The following is a 21,940-nucleotide window of genomic DNA, read 5'->3' as shown; positions in this document are numbered from 1 at the left end:
GAGGCGGTTTCAGGTAGTGGTTACTACAGTAGAGGCGGTTTCAGGTAGTGGTTACTACAGTAGAGGTGGTTTCAGGTAGTGGTTACTACAGTAGAGGTGGTTTCAGGTAGTGGTTACTACAGTAGAGGTGGTTTCAGGTAGTGGTTACTACAGTAGAGGTGGTTTCAGGTAGTGGTTACTACAGTAGAGGTGGTTTCCAGGTAGTGGTTACTACAGTAGAGGCGGTTTCAGGTAGTGGTTACTACAGTAGAGGTGGTTTCCAGGTAGTGGTTACTACAGTAGAGGCGGTTTCCAGGTAGTGGTTACTACAGTAGAGGCGGTTTCAGGTAGTGGTTACTACAGTAGAGGTGGTTTCAGGTAGTGGTTACTACAGTAGAGGCGGTTTCAGGTAGTGGTTACTACAGTAGAGGCGGTTTCAGGTAGTGGTTACTACAGTAGAGGCGGTTTCAGGTAGTGGTTACTACAGTAGAGGCGGTTTCCCAGGTAGTGGTTACTACAGTAGAGGCGGTTTCAGGTAGTGGTTACTACAGTAGAGGCGGTTTCCAGGTAGTGGTTACTACAGTAGAGGCGGTTTCAGGTAGTGGTTACTACAGTAGAGGTGGTTTCAGGTAGTGGTTACTACAGTAGAGGCGGTTTCAGGTAGTGGTTACTACAGTAGAGGTGGTTTCCCAGGTAGTGGTTACTACAGTAGAGGCGGTTTCCTTCAGGTAGTGGTTACTACAGTAGAGGCGGTTTCCTCAGGTAGTGGTTACTACAGTAGAGGTGGTTTCCTCAGGTAGTGGTTACTACAGTAGAGGCGGTTTCCTTCAGGTAGTGGTTACTACAGTAGAGGCGGTTTCAGGTAGTGGTTACTACAGTAGAGGCGGTTTCAGGTAGTGGTTACTACAGTAGAGGTGGTTTCCTTCAGGTAGTGGTTACTACAGTAGAGGTGGTTTCCTTCAGGTAGTGGTTACTACAGTAGAGGTGGTTTCCTTCAGGTAGTGGTTACTACAGTAGAGGCGGTTTCAGGTAGTGGTTACTACAGTAGAGGTGGTTTCAGGTAGTGGTTACTACAGTAGAGGTGGTTTCCCAGGTAGTGGTTACTACAGTAGAGGTGGTTTCCCAGGTAGTGGTTACTACAGTAGAGGCGGTTTCAGGTAGTGGTTACTACAGTAGAGGCGGTTTCAGGTAGTGGTTACTACAGTAGAGGTGGTTTCAGGTAGTGGTTACTACAGTAGAGGCGGTTTCAGGTAGTGGTTACTACAGTAGAGGCGGTTTCAGGTAGTGGTTACTACAGTAGAGGTGGTTTCAGGTAGTGGTTACTACAGTAGAGGTGGTTTCAGGTAGTGGTTACTACAGTAGAGGTGGTTTCCAGGTAGTGGTTACTACAGTAGAGGTGGTTTCAGGTAGTGGTTACTACAGTAGAGGCGGTTTCCAGGTAGTGGTTACTACAGTAGAGGTGGTTTCAGGTAGTGGTTACTACAGTAGAGGCGGTTTCCAGGTAGTGGTTACTACAGTAGAGGCGGTTTCAGGTAGTGGTTACTACAGTAGAGGTGGTTTCAGGTAGTGGTTACTACAGTAGAGGTGGTTTCCAGGTAGTGGTTACTACAGTAGAGGCGGTTTCAGGTAGTGGTTACTACAGTAGAGGCGGTTTCCAGGTAGTGGTTACTACAGTAGAGGCGGTTTCAGGTAGTGGTTACTACAGTAGAGGTGGTTTCAGGTAGTGGTTACTACAGTAGAGGCGGTTTCAGGTAGTGGTTACTACAGTAGAGGCGGTTTCAGGTAGTGGTTACTACAGTAGAGGCGGTTTCAGGTAGTGGTTACTACAGTAGAGGCGGTTTCAGGTAGTGGTTACTACAGTAGAGGCGGTTTCAGGTAGTGGTTACTACAGTAGAGGCGGTTTCCTTCAGGTAGTGGTTACTACAGTAGAGGCGGTTTCAGGTAGTGGTTACTACAGTAGAGGTGGTTTCCAGGTAGTGGTTACTACAGTAGAGGCGGTTTCCAGGTAGTGGTTACTACAGTAGAGGTGGTTTCCAGGTAGTGGTTACTACAGTAGAGGCGGTTTCCAGGTAGTGGTTACTACAGTAGAGGTGGTTTCAGGTAGTGGTTACTACAGTAGAGGCGGTTTCAGGTAGTGGTTACTACAGTAGAGGCGGTTTCAGGTAGTGGTTACTACAGTAGAGGCGGTTTCAGGTAGTGGTTACTACAGTAGAGGCGGTTTCCAGGTAGTGGTTACTACAGTAGAGGCGGTTTCCAGGTAGTGGTTACTACAGTAGAGGTGGTTTCAGGTAGTGGTTACTACAGTAGAGGCGGTTTCAGGTAGTGGTTACTACAGTAGAGGCGGTTTCAGGTAGTGGTTACTACAGTAGAGGCGGTTTCCAGGTAGTGGTTACTACAGTAGAGGCGGTTTCCAGGTAGTGGTTACTACAGTAGAGGCGGTTTCAGGTAGTGGTTACTACAGTAGAGGTGGTTTCAGGTAGTGGTTACTACAGTAGAGGCGGTTTCAGGTAGTGGTTACTACAGTAGAGGTGGTTTCAGGTAGTGGTTACTACAGTAGAGGTGGTTTCAGGTAGTGGTTACTACAGTAGAGGTGGTTTCAGGTAGTGGTTACTACAGTAGAGGTGGTTTCAGGTAGTGGTTACTACAGTAGAGGTGGTTTCAGGTAGTGGTTACTACAGTAGAGGTGGTTTCAGGTAGTGGTTACTACAGTAGAGGTGGTTTCAGGTAGTGGTTACTACAGTAGAGGTGGTTTCCAGGTAGTGGTTACTACAGTAGAGGTGGTTTCAGGTAGTGGTTACTACAGTAGAGGTGGTTTCAGGTAGTGGTTACTACAGTAGAGGTGGTTTCAGGTAGTGGTTACTACAGTAGAGGCGGTTTCCAGGTAGTGGTTACTACAGTAGAGGCGGTTTCAGGTAGTGGTTACTACAGTAGAGGCGGTTTCAGGTAGTGGTTACTACAGTAGAGGCGGTTTCAGGTAGTGGTTACTACAGTAGAGGTGGTTTCAGGTAGTGGTTACTACAGTAGAGGCGGTTTCAGGTAGTGGTTACTACAGTAGAGGTGGTTTCAGGTAGTGGTTACTACAGTAGAGGTGGTTTCAGGTAGTGGTTACTACAGTAGAGGCGGTTTCAGGTAGTGGTTACTACAGTAGAGGCGGTTTCAGGTAGTGGTTACTACAGTAGAGGCGGTTTCAGGTAGTGGTTACTACAGTAGAGGCGGTTTCAGGTAGTGGTTACTACAGTAGAGGCGGTTTCAGGTAGTGGTTACTACAGTAGAGGTGGTTTCCTTCAGGTAGTGGTTACTACAGTAGAGGCGGTTTCCCAGGTAGTGGTTACTACAGTAGAGGTGGTTTCCAGGTAGTGGTTACTACAGTAGAGGCGGTTTCTTCAGGTAGTGGTTACTACAGTAGAGGTGGTTTCCTTCAGGTAGTGGTTACTACAGTAGAGGTGGTTTCCTTCAGGTAGTGGTTACTACAGTAGAGGTGGTTTCCTTCAGGTAGTGGTTACTACAGTAGAGGTGGTTTCAGGTAGTGGTTACTACAGTAGAGGTGGTTTCAGGTAGTGGTTACTACAGTAGAGGTGGTTTCAGGTAGTGGTTACTACAGTAGAGGTGGTTTCAGGTAGTGGTTACTACAGTAGAGGTGGTTTCAGGTAGTGGTTACTACAGTAGAGGCGGTTTCAGGTAGTGGTTACTACAGTAGAGGTGGTTTCAGGTAGTGGTTACTACAGTAGAGGTGGTTTCAGGTAGTGGTTACTACAGTAGAGGTGGTTTCAGGTAGTGGTTACTACAGTAGAGGTGGTTTCAGGTAGTGGTTACTACAGTAGAGGTGGTTTCAGGTAGTGGTTACTACAGTAGAGGTGGTTTCAGGTAGTGGTTACTACAGTAGAGGCGGTTTCAGGTAGTGGTTACTACAGTAGAGGTGGTTTCAGGTAGTGGTTACTACAGTAGAGGCGGTTTCCTTCAGGTAGTGGTTACTACAGTAGAGGCGGTTTCAGGTAGTGGTTACTACAGTAGAGGCGGTTTCAGGTAGTGGTTACTACAGTAGAGGCGGTTTCAGGTAGTGGTTACTACAGTAGAGGTGGTTTCAGGTAGTGGTTACTACAGTAGAGGTGGTTTCAGGTAGTGGTTACTACAGTAGAGGTGGTTTCAGGTAGTGGTTACTACAGTAGAGGCGGTTTCCTTCAGGTAGTGGTTACTACAGTAGAGGCGGTTTCAGGTAGTGGTTACTACAGTAGAGGCGGTTTCAGGTAGTGGTTACTACAGTAGAGGTGGTTTCAGGTAGTGGTTACTACAGTAGAGGCGGTTTCAGGTAGTGGTTACTACAGTAGAGGTGGTTTCCAGGTAGTGGTTACTACAGTAGAGGCGGTTTCCAGGTAGTGGTTACTACAGTAGAGGTGGTTTCAGGTAGTGGTTACTACAGTAGAGGTGGTTTCAGGTAGTGGTTACTACAGTAGAGGTGGTTTCAGGTAGTGGTTACTACAGTAGAGGCGGTTTCAGGTAGTGGTTACTACAGTAGAGGCGGTTTCAGGTAGTGGTTACTACAGTAGAGGCGGTTTCAGGTAGTGGTTACTACAGTAGAGGTGGTTTCAGGTAGTGGTTACTACAGTAGAGGCGGTTTCAGGTAGTGGTTACTACAGTAGAGGCGGTTTCAGGTAGTGGTTACTACAGTAGAGGCGGTTTCAGGTAGTGGTTACTACAGTAGAGGTGGTTTCAGGTAGTGGTTACTACAGTAGAGGCGGTTTCAGGTAGTGGTTACTACAGTAGAGGCGGTTTCCAGGTAGTGGTTACTACAGTAGAGGCGGTTTCAGGTAGTGGTTACTACAGTAGAGGTGGTTTCCAGGTAGTGGTTACTACAGTAGAGGCGGTTTCAGGTAGTGGTTACTACAGTAGAGGCGGTTTCAGGTAGTGGTTACTACAGTAGAGGCGGTTTCAGGTAGTGGTTACTACAGTAGAGGCGGTTTCAGGTAGTGGTTACTACAGTAGAGGCGGTTTCAGGTAGTGGTTACTACAGTAGAGGCGGTTTCAGGTAGTGGTTACTACAGTAGAGGCGGTTTCAGGTAGTGGTTACTACAGTAGAGGCGGTTTCAGGTAGTGGTTACTACAGTAGAGGCGGTTTCAGGTAGTGGTTACTACAGTAGAGGCGGTTTCAGGTAGTGGTTACTACAGTAGAGGCGGTTTCAGGTAGTGGTTACTACAGTAGAGGTGGTTTCAGGTAGTGGTTACTACAGTAGAGGCGGTTTCCAGGTAGTGGTTACTACAGTAGAGGCGGTTTCAGGTAGTGGTTACTACAGTAGAGGTGGTTTCAGGTAGTGGTTACTACAGTAGAGGTGGTTTCAGGTAGTGGTTACTACAGTAGAGGTGGTTTCAGGTAGTGGTTACTACAGTAGAGGTGGTTTCAGGTAGTGGTTACTACAGTAGAGGTGGTTTCAGGTAGTGGTTACTACAGTAGAGGTGGTTTCAGGTAGTGGTTACTACAGTAGAGGTGGTTTCAGGTAGTGGTTACTACAGTAGAGGTGGTTTCCAGGTAGTGGTTACTACAGTAGAGGTGGTTTCCAGGTAGTGGTTACTACAGTAGAGGTGGTTTCAGGTAGTGGTTACTACAGTAGAGGCGGTTTCAGGTAGTGGTTACTACAGTAGAGGCGGTTTCAGGTAGTGGTTACTACAGTAGAGGTGGTTTCAGGTAGTGGTTACTACAGTAGAGGCGGTTTCAGGTAGTGGTTACTACAGTAGAGGCGGTTTCAGGTAGTGGTTACTACAGTAGAGGCGGTTTCAGGTAGTGGTTACTACAGTAGAGGTGGTTTCAGGTAGTGGTTACTACAGTAGAGGCGGTTTCAGGTAGTGGTTACTACAGTAGAGGCGGTTTCAGGTAGTGGTTACTACAGTAGAGGCGGTTTCCAGGTAGTGGTTACTACAGTAGAGGCGGTTTCCAGGTAGTGGTTACTACAGTAGAGGCGGTTTCAGGTAGTGGTTACTACAGTAGAGGCGGTTTCAGGTAGTGGTTACTACAGTAGAGGCGGTTTCCAGGTAGTGGTTACTACAGTAGAGGTGGTTTCCCAGGTAGTGGTTACTACAGTAGAGGTGGTTTCCAGGTAGTGGTTACTACAGTAGAGGTGGTTTCCAGGTAGTGGTTACTACAGTAGAGGCGGTTTCCTTCAGGTAGTGGTTACTACAGTAGAGGTGGTTTCAGGTAGTGGTTACTACAGTAGAGGTGGTTTCAGGTAGTGGTTACTACAGTAGAGGCGGTTTCAGGTAGTGGTTACTACAGTAGAGGCGGTTTCAGGTAGTGGTTACTACAGTAGAGGCGGTTTCTCAGGTAGTGGTTACTACAGTAGAGGCGGTTTCAGGTAGTGGTTACTACAGTAGAGGCGGTTTCTTCAGGTAGTGGTTACTACAGTAGAGGCGGTTTCAGGTAGTGGTTACTACAGTAGAGGCGGTTTCCAGGTAGTGGTTACTACAGTAGAGGCGGTTTCCAGGTAGTGGTTACTACAGTAGAGGTGGTTTCCAGGTAGTGGTTACTACAGTAGAGGCGGTTTCCAGGTAGTGGTTACTACAGTAGAGGCGGTTTCCAGGTAGTGGTTACTACAGTAGAGGCGGTTTCTCAGGTAGTGGTTACTACAGTAGAGGTGGTTTCAGGTAGTGGTTACTACAGTAGAGGCGGTTTCCTCAGGTAGTGGTTACTACAGTAGAGGCGGTTTCCAGGTAGTGGTTACTACAGTAGAGGCGGTTTCCTTCAGGTAGTGGTTACTACAGTAGAGGCGGTTTCCTTCAGGTAGTGGTTACTACAGTAGAGGCGGTTTCCAGGTAGTGGTTACTACAGTAGAGGTGGTTTCCTTCAGGTAGTGGTTACTACAGTAGAGGTGGTTTCCAGGTAGTGGTTACTACAGTAGAGGCGGTTTCCTCAGGTAGTGGTTACTACAGTAGAGGCGGTTTCAGGTAGTGGTTACTACAGTAGAGGCGGTTTCAGGTAGTGGTTACTACAGTAGAGGCGGTTTCTCAGGTAGTGGTTACTACAGTAGAGGCGGTTTCCCAGGTAGTGGTTACTACAGTAGAGGCGGTTTCTCAGGTAGTGGTTACTACAGTAGAGGCGGTTTCCAGGTAGTGGTTACTACAGTAGAGGTGGTTTCAGGTAGTGGTTACTACAGTAGAGGTGGTTTCTCAGGTAGTGGTTACTACAGTAGAGGTGGTTTCCAGGTAGTGGTTACTACAGTAGAGGTGGTTTCAGGTAGTGGTTACTACAGTAGAGGTGGTTTCAGGTAGTGGTTACTACAGTAGAGGTGGTTTCCAGGTAGTGGTTACTACAGTAGAGGTGGTTTCCTCAGGTAGTGGTTACTACAGTAGAGGTGGTTTCAGGTAGTGGTTACTACAGTAGAGGTGGTTTCAGGTAGTGGTTACTACAGTAGAGGTGGTTTCCAGGTAGTGGTTACTACAGTAGAGGTGGTTTCCAGGTAGTGGTTACTACAGTAGAGGTGGTTTCAGGTAGTGGTTACTACAGTAGAGGTGGTTTCCAGGTAGTGGTTACTACAGTAGAGGTGGTTTCAGGTAGTGGTTACTACAGTAGAGGTGGTTTCAGGTAGTGGTTACTACAGTAGAGGTGGTTTCAGGTAGTGGTTACTACAGTAGAGGTGGTTTCAGGTAGTGGTTACTACAGTAGAGGTGGTTTCAGGTAGTGGTTACTACAGTAGAGGCGGTTTCAGGTAGTGGTTACTACAGTAGAGGTGGTTTCAGGTAGTGGTTACTACAGTAGAGGTGGTTTCAGGTAGTGGTTACTACAGTAGAGGCGGTTTCAGGTAGTGGTTACTACAGTAGAGGCGGTTTTCAGGTAGTGGTTACTACAGTAGAGGCGGTTTCAGGTAGTGGTTACTACAGTAGAGGCGGTTTCAGGTAGTGGTTACTACAGTAGAGGCGGTTTCAGGTAGTGGTTACTACAGTAGAGGCGGTTTCAGGTAGTGGTTACTACAGTAGAGGTGGTTTCAGGTAGTGGTTACTACAGTAGAGGCGGTTTCCAGGTAGTGGTTACTACAGTAGAGGCGGTTTCCAGGTAGTGGTTACTACAGTAGAGGCGGTTTCAGGTAGTGGTTACTACAGTAGAGGCGGTTTCCTTCAGGTAGTGGTTACTACAGTAGAGGCGGTTTCAGGTAGTGGTTACTACAGTAGAGGCGGTTTCCAGGTAGTGGTTACTACAGTAGAGGCGGTTTCAGGTAGTGGTTACTACAGTAGAGGCGGTTTCTCAGGTAGTGGTTACTACAGTAGAGGCGGTTTCAGGTAGTGGTTACTACAGTAGAGGCGGTTTCCAGGTAGTGGTTACTACAGTAGAGGCGGTTTCAGGTAGTGGTTACTACAGTAGAGGCGGTTTCCTTCAGGTAGTGGTTACTACAGTAGAGGCGGTTTCTTCAGGTAGTGGTTACTACAGTAGAGGCGGTTTCAGGTAGTGGTTACTACAGTAGAGGCGGTTTCAGGTAGTGGTTACTACAGTAGAGGCGGTTTCAGGTAGTGGTTACTACAGTAGAGGCGGTTTCCAGGTAGTGGTTACTACAGTAGAGGTGGTTTCCTTCAGGTAGTGGTTACTACAGTAGAGGCGGTTTCAGGTAGTGGTTACTACAGTAGAGGCGGTTTCAGGTAGTGGTTACTACAGTAGAGGCGGTTTCAGGTAGTGGTTACTACAGTAGAGGCGGTTTCAGGTAGTGGTTACTACAGTAGAGGCGGTTTCAGGTAGTGGTTACTACAGTAGAGGCGGTTTCAGGTAGTGGTTACTACAGTAGAGGCGGTTTCAGGTAGTGGTTACTACAGTAGAGGCGGTTTCAGGTAGTGGTTACTACAGTAGAGGTGGTTTCAGGTAGTGGTTACTACAGTAGAGGTGGTTTCCTTCAGGTAGTGGTTACTACAGTAGAGGTGGTTTCAGGTAGTGGTTACTACAGTAGAGGCGGTTTCAGGTAGTGGTTACTACAGTAGAGGCGGTTTCAGGTAGTGGTTACTACAGTAGAGGTGGTTTCAGGTAGTGGTTACTACAGTAGAGGCGGTTTCAGGTAGTGGTTACTACAGTAGAGGCGGTTTCAGGTAGTGGTTACTACAGTAGAGGTGGTTTCAGGTAGTGGTTACTACAGTAGAGGCGGTTTCAGGTAGTGGTTACTACAGTAGAGGCGGTTTCAGGTAGTGGTTACTACAGTAGAGGTGGTTTCAGGTAGTGGTTACTACAGTAGAGGTGGTTTCAGGTAGTGGTTACTACAGTAGAGGTGGTTTCAGGTAGTGGTTACTACAGTAGAGGTGGTTTCAGGTAGTGGTTACTACAGTAGAGGTGGTTTCCAGGTAGTGGTTACTACAGTAGAGGTGGTTTCAGGTAGTGGTTACTACAGTAGAGGTGGTTTCAGGTAGTGGTTACTACAGTAGAGGTGGTTTCAGGTAGTGGTTACTACAGTAGAGGTGGTTTCAGGTAGTGGTTACTACAGTAGAGGTGGTTTCAGGTAGTGGTTACTACAGTAGAGGTGGTTTCCAGGTAGTGGTTACTACAGTAGAGGTGGTTTCTCAGGTAGTGGTTACTACAGTAGAGGTGGTTTCTCAGGTAGTGGTTACTACAGTAGAGGTGGTTTCCTTCAGGTAGTGGTTACTACAGTAGAGGTGGTTTCCTTCAGGTAGTGGTTACTACAGTAGAGGTGGTTTCCTTCAGGTAGTGGTTACTACAGTAGAGGTGGTTTCAGGTAGTGGTTACTACAGTAGAGGTGGTTTCAGGTAGTGGTTACTACAGTAGAGGTGGTTTCAGGTAGTGGTTACTACAGTAGAGGTGGTTTCCTTCAGGTAGTGGTTACTACAGTAGAGGTGGTTTCAGGTAGTGGTTACTACAGTAGAGGCGGTTTCAGGTAGTGGTTACTACAGTAGAGGCGGTTTCAGGTAGTGGTTACTACAGTAGAGGCGGTTTCAGGTAGTGGTTACTACAGTAGAGGCGGTTTCTCAGGTAGTGGTTACTACAGTAGAGGCGGTTTCCAGGTAGTGGTTACTACAGTAGAGGCGGTTTCCCAGGTAGTGGTTACTACAGTAGAGGCGGTTTCCAGGTAGTGGTTACTACAGTAGAGGCGGTTTCAGGTAGTGGTTACTACAGTAGAGGCGGTTTCAGGTAGTGGTTACTACAGTAGAGGCGGTTTCAGGTAGTGGTTACTACAGTAGAGGTGGTTTCAGGTAGTGGTTACTACAGTAGAGGTGGTTTCAGGTAGTGGTTACTACAGTAGAGGTGGTTTCAGGTAGTGGTTACTACAGTAGAGGTGGTTTCAGGTAGTGGTTACTACAGTAGAGGTGGTTTCAGGTAGTGGTTACTACAGTAGAGGTGGTTTCAGGTAGTGGTTACTACAGTAGAGGTGGTTTCAGGTAGTGGTTACTGCAGTAGAAGTGGTTTCCTTCAGGTAGTGGTTACTACAGTAGAGGTGGTTTCAGGTAGTGGTTACTACAGTAGAGGCGGTTTCAGGTAGTGGTTACTACAGTAGAGGCGGTTTCCTTCAGGTAGTGGTTACTACAGTAGAGGCGGTTTCAGGTAGTGGTTACTACAGTAGAGGTGGTTTCAGGTAGTGGTTACTACAGTAGAGGTGGTTTCCTTCAGGTAGTGGTTACTACAGTAGAGGTAGGTCATTACCACTCTTTTCAACATCCATTATCCCTTCATTATCCATTTTTTCTTCTTCTAAGTAGTCATTCCTCATTAATGCCTTGTCAGTCAGTCATCCATCTATCAGCCGTCCATTCAGACATCCTTAATCTATCCGTCAGTCAATCCATCTATCCAGCGTTTAATCTGAGTCTCCTCTCCCCATCCTCCTCTTCTCCCCCTCCCAGCTCTTCTTCCAGAACGACACAGTGGAGCTGGTATTTGCTGGTGCAGGAGCTCTGTTGTTCTGTGGCTTCATCATCTATGACACCCACCTCCTGATGCACCAGCTGTCCCCTGAGGAACACGTCCTGGCCTCCATTAACCTGTACCTGGACATCGTTAACCTCTTCCTGCACATCCTCCGCATGCTGGACTCCATGAAGAAAAACTGAGCTTCTATTCCCTATTTAGTGCACTACACACTATTCCCTATTTAGTGCACTACGTTTTGACCAGGGCCCATAGGGCTCTGTATGAACGTAGTGCACCGTGAAGGGAACAGTGTGTGGTTTGGGACTCAGGCGATTAGTGATCTGCTGCTTAGCTCACAGGGTGACTTGGGATCGATTCAGTTCTAAATTCAGTAACATTTTCTTGGAATTATTTAGAAAATCCTCATAGAAAAGAAAAATGGGCATTTATCGATTCACCTCCTGAATTGAAAACTGATTTGCCCCCAGTCTCTGATAGACAACCCTGCTGTAGATCCTACCAGTGATTGTGAAACGTTAACTCATCGTCTAAGTTTAACCCCGGAGATAATATTATATTATAACCTGTGCCATTGGAACTGGTTGTGTTTTGGACTTATGCTGTTTTGTTCTATACTGTTTATTATTCTTAATGTAAACAAAAAATATATATATTTAATTTTGGGTTGCTCGCTCAATGAATGAATCCTTTCTGAATATTGAAGCATACGGATTATGTAAGGTTGTTTTTGGGTGATGGTGTAAAATAGCATAACACATTTTTTAGACTAAAGTAGAATTAACTACTTTCCTAACTTCCATCCCCTAGCTTGCTGGTATTCTGAATTTCAACGCATGAAAACATCCCTTAGTTACTGTCCGTAGGAATAGAAAAATCAACTCAGTGGCCAGTGTATTAGGTCCATCTGGTACCGGGTCGGACACCCTTTGCCTCCAGAACAGTCTGAGTTCTTTAAGGCAAGGAAACAATTGATGTCAAGGGACCTAACGCCCCCAGCCTGTACCGTTGACGCCAGGCAGGATGGGACCATGGACTCATGCTGCTTACGCCAAATCCTGACTCTTCCATCAGCCTGTACCGTTGACGCCAGGCAGGATGGGACCATGGACTCATGCTGCTTACACCAAATCCTGACTCTACCATCAGCCTGTACCGTTGACGCCAGGCAGGATGGGACCATGGACTCATGCTGCTTACGCCAAATCCTGACTCTGGCATCAACGCGACGCAACAGGAATCGGGATTCGTCGGACCATGCACATGCTTCTTACACTCAAATCCTGCTCCACCATCAGCCTGTACCGTTGATGGCCTGCCAGGCACTGGGACCATGACTCATGCTCCTTGTTTTTACGCTGATAGGAACCCAGTGTTGGTGATGGCCTGCCCACTGGAGCATCGATTCTTCTTGTTTTTCCACTCCTCAATTGTCCAGTGTTGGTGATGGCCTGCCCACTGGAGCATCTTCTTCTTGTTTTTAGCTGATAGGAACCCAGTGTTGGTGATGGCCTGCCCACTGGAGCCTCTTCTTCTTGTTTTTAGCTGATAGGAACCCAGTGTTGGTGATGGCCTGCCCACTGGAGCATCTTCTTCTTGTTTTTAGCTGATAGGAACCCAGTGTTGGTGATGGCCTGCCCACTGGAGCATCTTCTTCTTGTTTTTAGCTGATAGGAACCCAGGGTGGTCGTCTGCTGCAATAGCCAATCCGTGACAAGGACCGACGAGTTGTGGGTTTCGAGACGCCGTTGTTCTGCGCCGTTATTTTCCTGTTTGTGTTCCACCTGTTAGCTTGCACATTTCTTGCCATCCTCCTTGGACATCTCTCATCAACGAGCTGTTTTCATCCACAGCACTGCCGCTGACTGGATGTTTTTTGTTTGTCGCACCATTCTCTGTAAACCCTAGGCAATGTCGTGCGTGAAAAGGCCAGGGTGGCCGGCTGTTTCTGAGGTACTGGAACCGGCTCGCCTGGCAACGATGATCATACCACGCTCAAATTCACTTAGGTCACTGGTTTTGCCCATTCTAACGTTTAATCAAACAGTAACTGAATGCCTTGATGCCTGTCTGCCTGCTTTATATAACAAGCCCAAGGCCACGTGACTCACTGACTGTAGGAACGAACCATTTTCGTGAACGGGGGTGGTGTACCTTATAAACTGGCCACTGAATGTAGAGATCTGATCATTCTAGAAAGACTTGAATAGTAGTCACAGTAAAGTTTTATAAAATACACTATTCTCCACTATTGACTTAACCAGGACACCTGAGAAAATGTATCACATAGCAACCTATTCCCTATATAGTGCACTACTTTTGACCAGAGGTCTTGTCCCAAATGGGACCCCCATTCCCTATATAGTGCACTACTTTTGACCAGAGGCCGTGTCCCAAATGGGACCCCATTCCCTATATAGTGCCCTACTTTTGACCAAAGCCCTATGGGTCATTTGGGACAGAGATTTGATATGCCAGCAAACAGAGGGATGCTCTGGGACCAGGAAACATGTTCAACCAGTTACCTGGTGGGCAGAACAATGTACAGTAGAATAATACCACATCAGTTGTCAGGAAAGGGAATCTGAAGAACACTACAGATTTGAATACCAAGAGGTTGAGATCATGTAAATACTATGAAGGGATTTTACTAGGCTCTATATTCTGTTTCCTCAGTCATTCATTTATTAACAAACCTGCAAGTGCAATACAAATTGTCATGTGGAAAGTAAAATAGTTGCACATCTATTTGGTGAACTGTGAATGCACCATCAATTGTATATGCTTTGATTTCTTGATTAAATTGTAAAGTTGAGTGTTTTACATTTTCATGTATGTCTGCTCCCGCTAACTCAGTTGAACCAGTAATACCACTAGACAACACTCACCTATACTGAACCAGTAATATCACTAGACAACACTCACCTATACTGAACCAGTTATACTACTAGACCAGGTGAACACTCACCTATACTGAACCAGTTATACCACTAGACAACACTCACCTATACTGAACCAGTTATACCACTAGACAACACTCACCTCTATAGAACCAGTTATACCACTAGACCAGGTGAACACTCACCTGTATAGAACCAGTTATACCACTAGACAACACTCACCTCTACTGAACCAGTTATACCACTAGACAACACTCACCTGTATAGAACCAGTTATACCACTAGACCAGGTGAACACTCACCTATACTGAACCAGTTATACCACTAGACAACACTCACCTATACTGAACCAGTTATACCACTAGACAACACTCACCTATACTGAACCAGTTATAGCACTAGACAACACTCACCTATACTGAACCAGTTATACCACTAGACAACACTCACCTATACTGAACCAGTTATACCACTAGACAACACTCACCTATACTGAACCAGTTATACCACTAGACAACACTCACCTATACTGAACCAGTTATACCACTAGACAACACTCACCTATACTGAACCAGTTATACCACTAGACCAGGTGAACACTCACCTATACTGAACCAGTTATACCACTAGACAACACTCACCTATACTGAACCAGTTATACCACTAGACAACACTCACCTATACTGAACCAGTTATACCACTAGACAACACTCACCTATACTGAACCAGTTATACCACTAGACAACACTCACCTATACTGAACCAGTTATACCACTAGACAACACTCACCTCTACTGAACCAGTTATACCACTAGACAACACTCACCTGTATAGAACCAGTTATACTACTAGACAGTACACTCACCTTATACTGAACCAGTTATACCACTAGACTAACACTCACCTTATACTGAACCAGTTATACCACTAGACAACACTCACCTATACTGAACCAGTTATACCACTAGACAACACTCACCTATACTGAACCAGTTATACCACTAGACAACACTCACCTATACTGAACCAGTTATACCACTAGACAACACTCACCTGTATAGAACCAGTTATACCACTAGACAACACTCACCTGTATAGAACCAGTTATACCACTAGACAACACTCACCTGTATAGAACCAGTTATACCACTAGACAACACTCACCTGTATAGAACCAGTTATACCACTAGACAACACTCACCTATACTGAACCAGTTATACCACTAGACAACACTCACCTATACTGAACCAGTTATACCACTAGACAACACTCACCTATACTGAACCAGTTATACCACTAGACAACACTCACCTCTACTGAACCAGTTATACCACTAGACCAGGTGAACACTCACCTGTATAGAACCAGTTATACCACTAGACAACACTCACCTATACTGAACCAGTTATACCACTAGACCAGGTGAACAGTCACCTATACTGAACCAGTTATACCACTAGACCAGGTGAACACTCACCTATACTGAACCAGTTATACCATTAGACCAGGTGAACACTCACCTGTATAGAACCAGTTATACCACTAGACAACACTCACCTCTACTGAACCAGTTATACCACTAGACCAGGTGAACACTCACCTGTATAGAACCAGTTATACCACTAGACCAGGTGACAGTGACAGGTGACACCACTAGACAGTGTCTTTTTATTGTTACAAATTGGAATTAAAATGGATTTGTGATTTTTTTGTCAATAATCTACACAAAATACTCTGCAATGTCAAAGTGGAAGAAAAATAAATGCATAACTAAAATATAATTGTTGCATAAGTATTCAGCCACTTTGTTTAGGCAAACCTAAAATTAGTTCAGGAGTAAAATGTGGTTTAACAAATCACATAAGTGACATGGACTCACTGTGTGAAATAATGGAGGTTAACAACTGCTTCCTTGTCTTTAAGCCTGGTGGTGTCTGCATCATGGTATGGGTATGCTTGCCATTGGCAAATACTGTGGAGTTTTTCAGGATAAAAAGAACCGGGATGGAGCTAAGCACAGGCAAAATCCTAGAGGGAAAAAAAACCTGCTTCAGTCTGCTTTACACCAGAGACTGAGAGGAATTCAACTTTCAGCAGGACAATAACCTACAACACAAAGCCAAATCTACACTGGAGTTGCTTACCAAGGAGACGGTGAATGTTCCTGAGTGACCAAGTTAGTTTTGACTTAAATCTGCTTAAGAATCCATGGCAAGACTTGAACATTGTTGTCTAGCCATGATCCCCAACATATTGACAGAGCTTGAAGATGTTTTTTAATAATAATGGGCAAATTTTGTGTCCCGTGTGGCTCAGTTGGTAGAGCATGGTGTTTGCAACGCCAGGTTTGTGGGTTCGATTCCCACGGGGGACCAGTACGAGAGGGGGAAAAAAAAATGTATGAAATGTATGCATTCACTACTGTAAGTCGTTCTGGATAAGAGCATCTGCTAAATGACTAAAATGTAAAATGTACAATCCAGGTGTGTAAAGCTCTTAGAGACTTACCCAGAAAGACTCACAGCTGGAATCAATGCCAAAGGTGATTCAAACATGTATTGACTCAGGGAGCTGAATACTTATGCAACAACTATAGTTTAGTTATAAAAACATGTATTAATCCCAAAATTTTTTTTTAAATCTTCCACTTTGACCTTAAGAGTATTTTGTGTAGATTGTTGACAAAAAAATGATTAAATCTATTTTAATCAATTTTAAATCCAAGGGTTCTGAATACTTCTGCAAGGCACTGAACATCCGGTATAAACTATGTTTGGCTGATAAGTAGGAGCAGGTCCACTGTGTTGCTAATAGGTTCTGTTATAATGTTTGGTCACAAGTTCCATTCAACCTGCTCTAAACCTAAATATGTTGTTCATACATTCCAAACGTTGAGTGTTTTGAGGATGGGAAAGGCTAGCCTCATCTCATCTTGATGGCCATAGGAGGTGGTAAGACAGCACAAATAGATCTGGGACCAGGCTAGGAAAAGGCTACATTTGGTCGACATAAAGCGCTGTGCCCAATGAGTTCAGGGTAGGGACAAGTTCCATTCAGATGCTCTGAGCTTCTAGAGTCACCAATGAGATCAGGGTAGGGACAAGTTCCATTCAGATGCTCTGAGCTTCTAGAGTCACCAATGAGTTCAGGGTAGGGACAAGTTCCATTCAGATGCTCTGAGCTTCTAGAGTCACCAATGAGTCCAGGGTAGGGCCAAGTTCCATTCAGATGCTCTGAGCTTCTAGAGTCACCAATGAGTCCAGGGTAGGGACAAGTTCCATTCAGATGCTCTGAGCTTCTAGAGTCACCAATGAGTTCAGGGTAGGGACAAGTTCCATTCAGATGCACTGAGCTTCTAGAGTCACCAATGAGTCCAGGGTAGGGACAAGTTCCATTCAGATGCTCTGAGCTTCTAGAGTCACCAATGAGTCCAGGGTAGGGACAAGTTCCATTCAGATGCTCTGAGCTTCTAGAGTCACCAATGAGTTCAGGGTAGGGACAAGTTCCATTCAGATGCTCTGAGCTTCTAGAGTCACCAATGAGTTCAGGGTAGGGACAAGTTCCATTCAGATGCTCTGAGCTTCTAGAGTCACCAATGAGTTCAGGGTAGGGACAAGTTCCATTCAGATGCTCTGAGCTTCTAGAGTCACCAATGAGTTCAGGGTAGGGACAAGTTCCATTCAGATGCTCTGAGCTTCTAGAGTCACCAATGAGTTCAGGGTAGGGACAAGTTCCATTCAGATGCACTGAGCTTCTAGAGTCACCAATGAGTCCAGGGTAGGGACAAGTTCCATTCAGATGCTCTGAGCTTCTAGAGTCACCAATGAGTCCAGGTAGCTTCCATCAGTGCTCTGAGCTTCTGGAGTCACCAATGAGTTCAGGGTAGGGACAAGTTCCATTCAGATGCTCTGAGCTTCTAGAGTCACCAATGAGTCCAGGGTAGGGCCAAGTTCCATTCAGATGCTCTGAGCTTCTAGAGTCACCAATGAGTTCAGGGTAGGGACAAGTTCCATTCAGATGCTCTGAGCTTCTAGAGTCACCAATGAGTTCAGGGTAGGGACAAGTTCCATTCAGATGCTCTGAGCTTCTAGAGTCACCAATGAGTTCAGGGTAGGGACAAGTTCCATTCAGATGCTCTGAGCTTCTAGAGTCACCAATGGTATTCAAAATGTTTCAGTGGGGACCCCATTTTCTCCTCAAGAATGTATTGCGACCTCACTCCAAAGAACCTTAAATTCATTGTGTTTTCATCCCTCATCAAAATGAAAAGAAACAAACAAATACATTTATTCAATAAACATTAAAAATATATATATATTTCTTAAAATGTTTAATTGTTTTTGTCCCATACAATATGTAATCTTAATAATATGTAATCTTAATAATAATAAGTACTCTTAATTCGCGACCCCACTGCAGTTCTCCAAACCGGACTTTGACTGCCACTGTTCCAGAGCCACCAACGAGTTCAGAGCAGGGGAAAAGGCTACATTTGGTCAACAGAAAGTCCATTATTCAGTGGCCTGTTATGCATAAAGCTTCTCAGAGTATGAGAGCTGATCTAGGATCAGGTCACCCCCCCTGTCCATGTAATCTGATTCATTGTGATCTAAATGATACAACTGATCCTAGGTCAACACTCCTATTCCCAGCTCCTTCAGTAAGTCAGGCTGTTGTCTGAGGTCTGTCTTCAGTGACTCGGGGATGTCCAGTCTGTCGTAGTCCTCCACTTCTACCAGATTACGGATTAGCATCAGACAACACTCCTGGAGAGAGTACACTGGAACACAGAGAGAAACAATGACGTCTTTGAAACTTGACGTGTTTTTACACACTCCTGGATAGAGCTGGTCCCAGATGTGTCAAAACTCCTGGAAGGAGCTGGTCCCAGATCTGTCAACACTCCTGGACAGAGCCTGTCCCACATCTGTCAACATTCCTGGACAGAGCTGGTCCCACATCTGTCAACACTCCTGGACAGAACTGGTCCCAGATCTGTCAACACTCCTGGACAGAGCTGGTCCCAGATCTGTCAACACTCATGGACAGAGTTGGTCCCAGGTCTGTCAACATTCTTGGACAGAACTGGTCCCAGATCTGTCAACACTCATGGACAGAGTTGGTTCCAGGTCTGTCAACATTCTTGGACAGAACTGGTCCCAGATCTGTCAACACTCATGGACAGAGTTGGTCCTAGGTCTGTCAACATTCTCGGACAGAACTGGTCCCTGATCTGTCAACACTCATGGACAGAACTGGTCCCAGATCTGTCAACATTCTCGGACAGAACTGGTCCCAGATCTGTCAACATTCCTGGACAGAGTTGGTCTCATATCTGTCAACAGTCCTGGACAGAGTTGGTCTCATATCTGTCAACATTCCTGGACAGAGTTGGTCTCATATCTGTCAACACTCCTGGACAGAGTTGGTCTCATATCTGTCAACAGTCCTGGACAGAGTTGGTCCCAGGTCTGTCAACACTCCTGGACAGAGTTGGTCCCAGGTCTGTCAACAGTCCTGGACAGAACTGGTCCCAGGTCTGATTGTGCTTTTTGCCTACTCCATTGCCAAGCCAAATTATTGGTCAGGACAATTCCATCAGGAGTTGGCAAGATCAGAAAAGGATCTGGGTCCCAGGCTACTATAAACAATAGTGGAACACAGAAAGAAACAATCAAAATACTTTTTGAGGGGTAAAATGCCAAATAAGTAACGCATGTGTGGCTGGTGACACGAACAACAACTTGAGGGGAAGTGTCAATAGTTTAGGTTGTGTTCCTCTCTGTTAGAGCCCATGTGGACATATCTGTATAAAAGACAGAACACACAGGGCTCCATGTATATTAGTGTAAATATATGAATGTATATGATGAAATATTAGGTACCTTTATGATTTATATTTACCTGATTGAGATGTATTCATTTGTTGTTAGTGGAACTTCGTTTTTGCCCCCCCCCAGACAGGTCATATTATGTATTTTCCATGTCAGTAATCTCTGATTTAAGTTGATTGGAGAATCCTTTTTTTGTTAGATATTAGAAGAATAAACCTTTTTGTTGCACCATATCCCTGGATCTCATTGAATGTTTTGGCTGTTTGGAAACTTAAAGAGTGTGGACTGTATGCGTAGGAAACGACCCCGCTTCAGGCTAGGGCAGTGGCTATGGTCAAGAGGAAAGGAAGCCACTACACCCTCCTTGTCTGTTGCCTAGGCCTACCATTTATAAAACAACAGCCTATAGTAGCCTGGGACAGGGCAAATGTCAATGCTACTATTGGTTAGAGTCTTTTATATCTAGGTGACAACGAGGAAAGGAAACGACAGCACAAGGAAGTGTAGTGTATAACAGCTGTCTGTCAACGGGGTTGATGGAAGGCACATAGAGAGGGACACACCTGGTGTAGTTATGACAACATTCAGAAACTTGGGCTGACCATCCTCTTCATATTCGGTGGCAGCTGCTGGCAGATAAACTTCTTGCTGATTAGCTAAAAGTTTCGCCCCATTTCGAGAGGCTCTGAAAAGCCATGGATGCGCTGCGGAGAGTGGAATGAGATTGAGGGAAATGAAATGTTACGAACAATAGGTTTAGGCTATAACTCATTCAATTCAACATTTGGGAAAGGCCCATAGCTGAGTAATGCTTTGTTGGGGTAGAACTGTCTTCTTGGTTCAACCCATAGCTGAATTACATGACATGTTAAACTTAATACAGATCAAGTATTTGAGTAAAACAAGAAAGACTAAATAAAGGAAAGACAGAAAGCTGTGTTGCATGAGGGAGGGACTCACTCAGAAAACCACCATGCTCGGGCGCTTTGTTTTGACTGGTTAATAAAATTAACGTGGGTTTTGACATCAGAATTTACAGACCAAAGAGTTTTATTTTCGACACTCACTACTTTCTGCCCATCCATGACGACAGTGACACTCAGAATGCCACGACGATGTCATTCCATAAACAAATCACAAGAGGTCGCTGTTGTTCAGCGCTCTGACGAGTCAGACATGAAACGTCATTCTTGGAACAACAGACGCCAATAGGGTCCAATAGAGTCCAATAGAGTCCAGTAGAGTCCAATAGAGTCCAATAGAGTCCAGTAGAGTCCAATGGAGTCCAATAGAGTCCAGTAGAGTCCTATAGAGTCCAGTAGTGTCCAATAGAATCCAATAGAGTCCAGTAGAGTCCAATGGATTCCAATAGAGTCCAATAGAGTCCAATAGAGTCCAATAGAGTCCAGTAGAGTCCAATGGATTCCAATAGAGTCTAATAGAGTCCAGTAGAGTCTAATAGAGTCCAGTAGAGTCCAATAGAGTCCAATAGACTCCAAAAGAGTCTAAAATAATGTTATAGAATCCAATAGAGTCCTATTAAAGATCTCTGAGAGAGTCCTGTGTTATGCAGTAGTTAATAATGCGTTAACAATATTAAGGGTGTGTGTGTGTGTGTGTGTGTGTGTGTGTGTGTGTGTGTGTGTGTGTGTGTGTGTGTGTGTGTGTGTGTGTGTGTGTGTTGTGTGTGTGTGTGTGTGTGTGTGTGTGTGTGTTTGTGCTTTAATCACTACTAATGGTCTCTGACAAGCTACGTTACCACCATACACTGGTGTGTTTAACCTGTTACCACCATACACTGGTGTGTTTATCCTGTTACCACCATACACTGGTGTGTTTATCCTGTTACCACCATACACTGATGTGTTTATCCTGTTACCACCATACACTGGTGTGTTTATCCTGTTACCACCATACACTGATGTGTTTATCCTGTTACCACCATTCACTGGTGTGTTTATCCTGTTACCACCATACACTGGTGTGTTTATCCTGTTACCACCATACACTGGTGTGTTTAACCTGTTACCACCATACACTGGTGTGTTTATCCTGTTACCACCATACACTGATGTGTTTATCCTGTTACCACCATACACTGGTGTGTTTATCCTGTTACCACCATACACTGGTGTGTTTATCCTGTTACCACCATACACTGGTGTGTTTATCCTGTTACCACCATTCACTGGTGTGTTTATCCTGTTACCACCATACACTGGTGTGTTTATCCTGTTACCACCATACACTGGTGTGTTTATCCTGTTACCACCATACACTGGTGTGTTTATCCTGTTACCACCATACACTGGTGTGTTTATCCTGTTACCACCATACACTGGTGTGTTTATCCTGTTACCACCATACACTGGTGTGTTTATCCTGTTAC

At 45.2% G+C, this 21,940-nt stretch overlaps 1 protein-coding gene and 1 long non-coding RNA gene across 2 annotated transcripts in view; one reads left to right on the top strand and one right to left on the bottom strand.

The window, feature by feature from the left end:
* tmbim4 (transmembrane BAX inhibitor motif containing 4) overlaps positions 1–11,860 on the top strand; it is a 41,017-nt gene extending 29,157 nt beyond the window's left edge. The window contains exon 7 of the mRNA XM_045714028.1: positions 10,792–11,860. Within this exon, the coding sequence (XP_045569984.1) occupies positions 10,792–10,998 (207 nt within the window). The 3' untranslated portion in view covers positions 10,999–11,860. The remainder of the gene's footprint in view (positions 1–10,791) is intronic.
* A 6,170-nt stretch (positions 11,861–18,030) lies between these two features.
* LOC106593888 (von Hippel-Lindau disease tumor suppressor) lies at positions 18,031–20,663 on the bottom strand. Its single transcript, XR_006768238.1, has 4 exons — positions 20,512–20,663; positions 20,380–20,402; positions 20,115–20,255; positions 18,031–18,497 (listed from the first exon to the last, which is right to left on the bottom strand). It is a non-coding gene; the product is annotated as a von Hippel-Lindau disease tumor suppressor (long non-coding RNA).
* Between the last annotated feature and the right edge of the window lie 1,277 nt (positions 20,664–21,940).

This window comes from Salmo salar, unplaced genomic scaffold, assembly GCF_905237065.1.
Source record: "Salmo salar unplaced genomic scaffold, Ssal_v3.1, whole genome shotgun sequence".
In the NCBI taxonomy this organism is placed as follows: Eukaryota; Metazoa; Chordata; class Actinopteri; order Salmoniformes; family Salmonidae; genus Salmo; species Salmo salar.
Note: the sequence above shows the minus strand (reverse complement) of the source record. Positions and strands in the feature narration are given on the sequence as shown.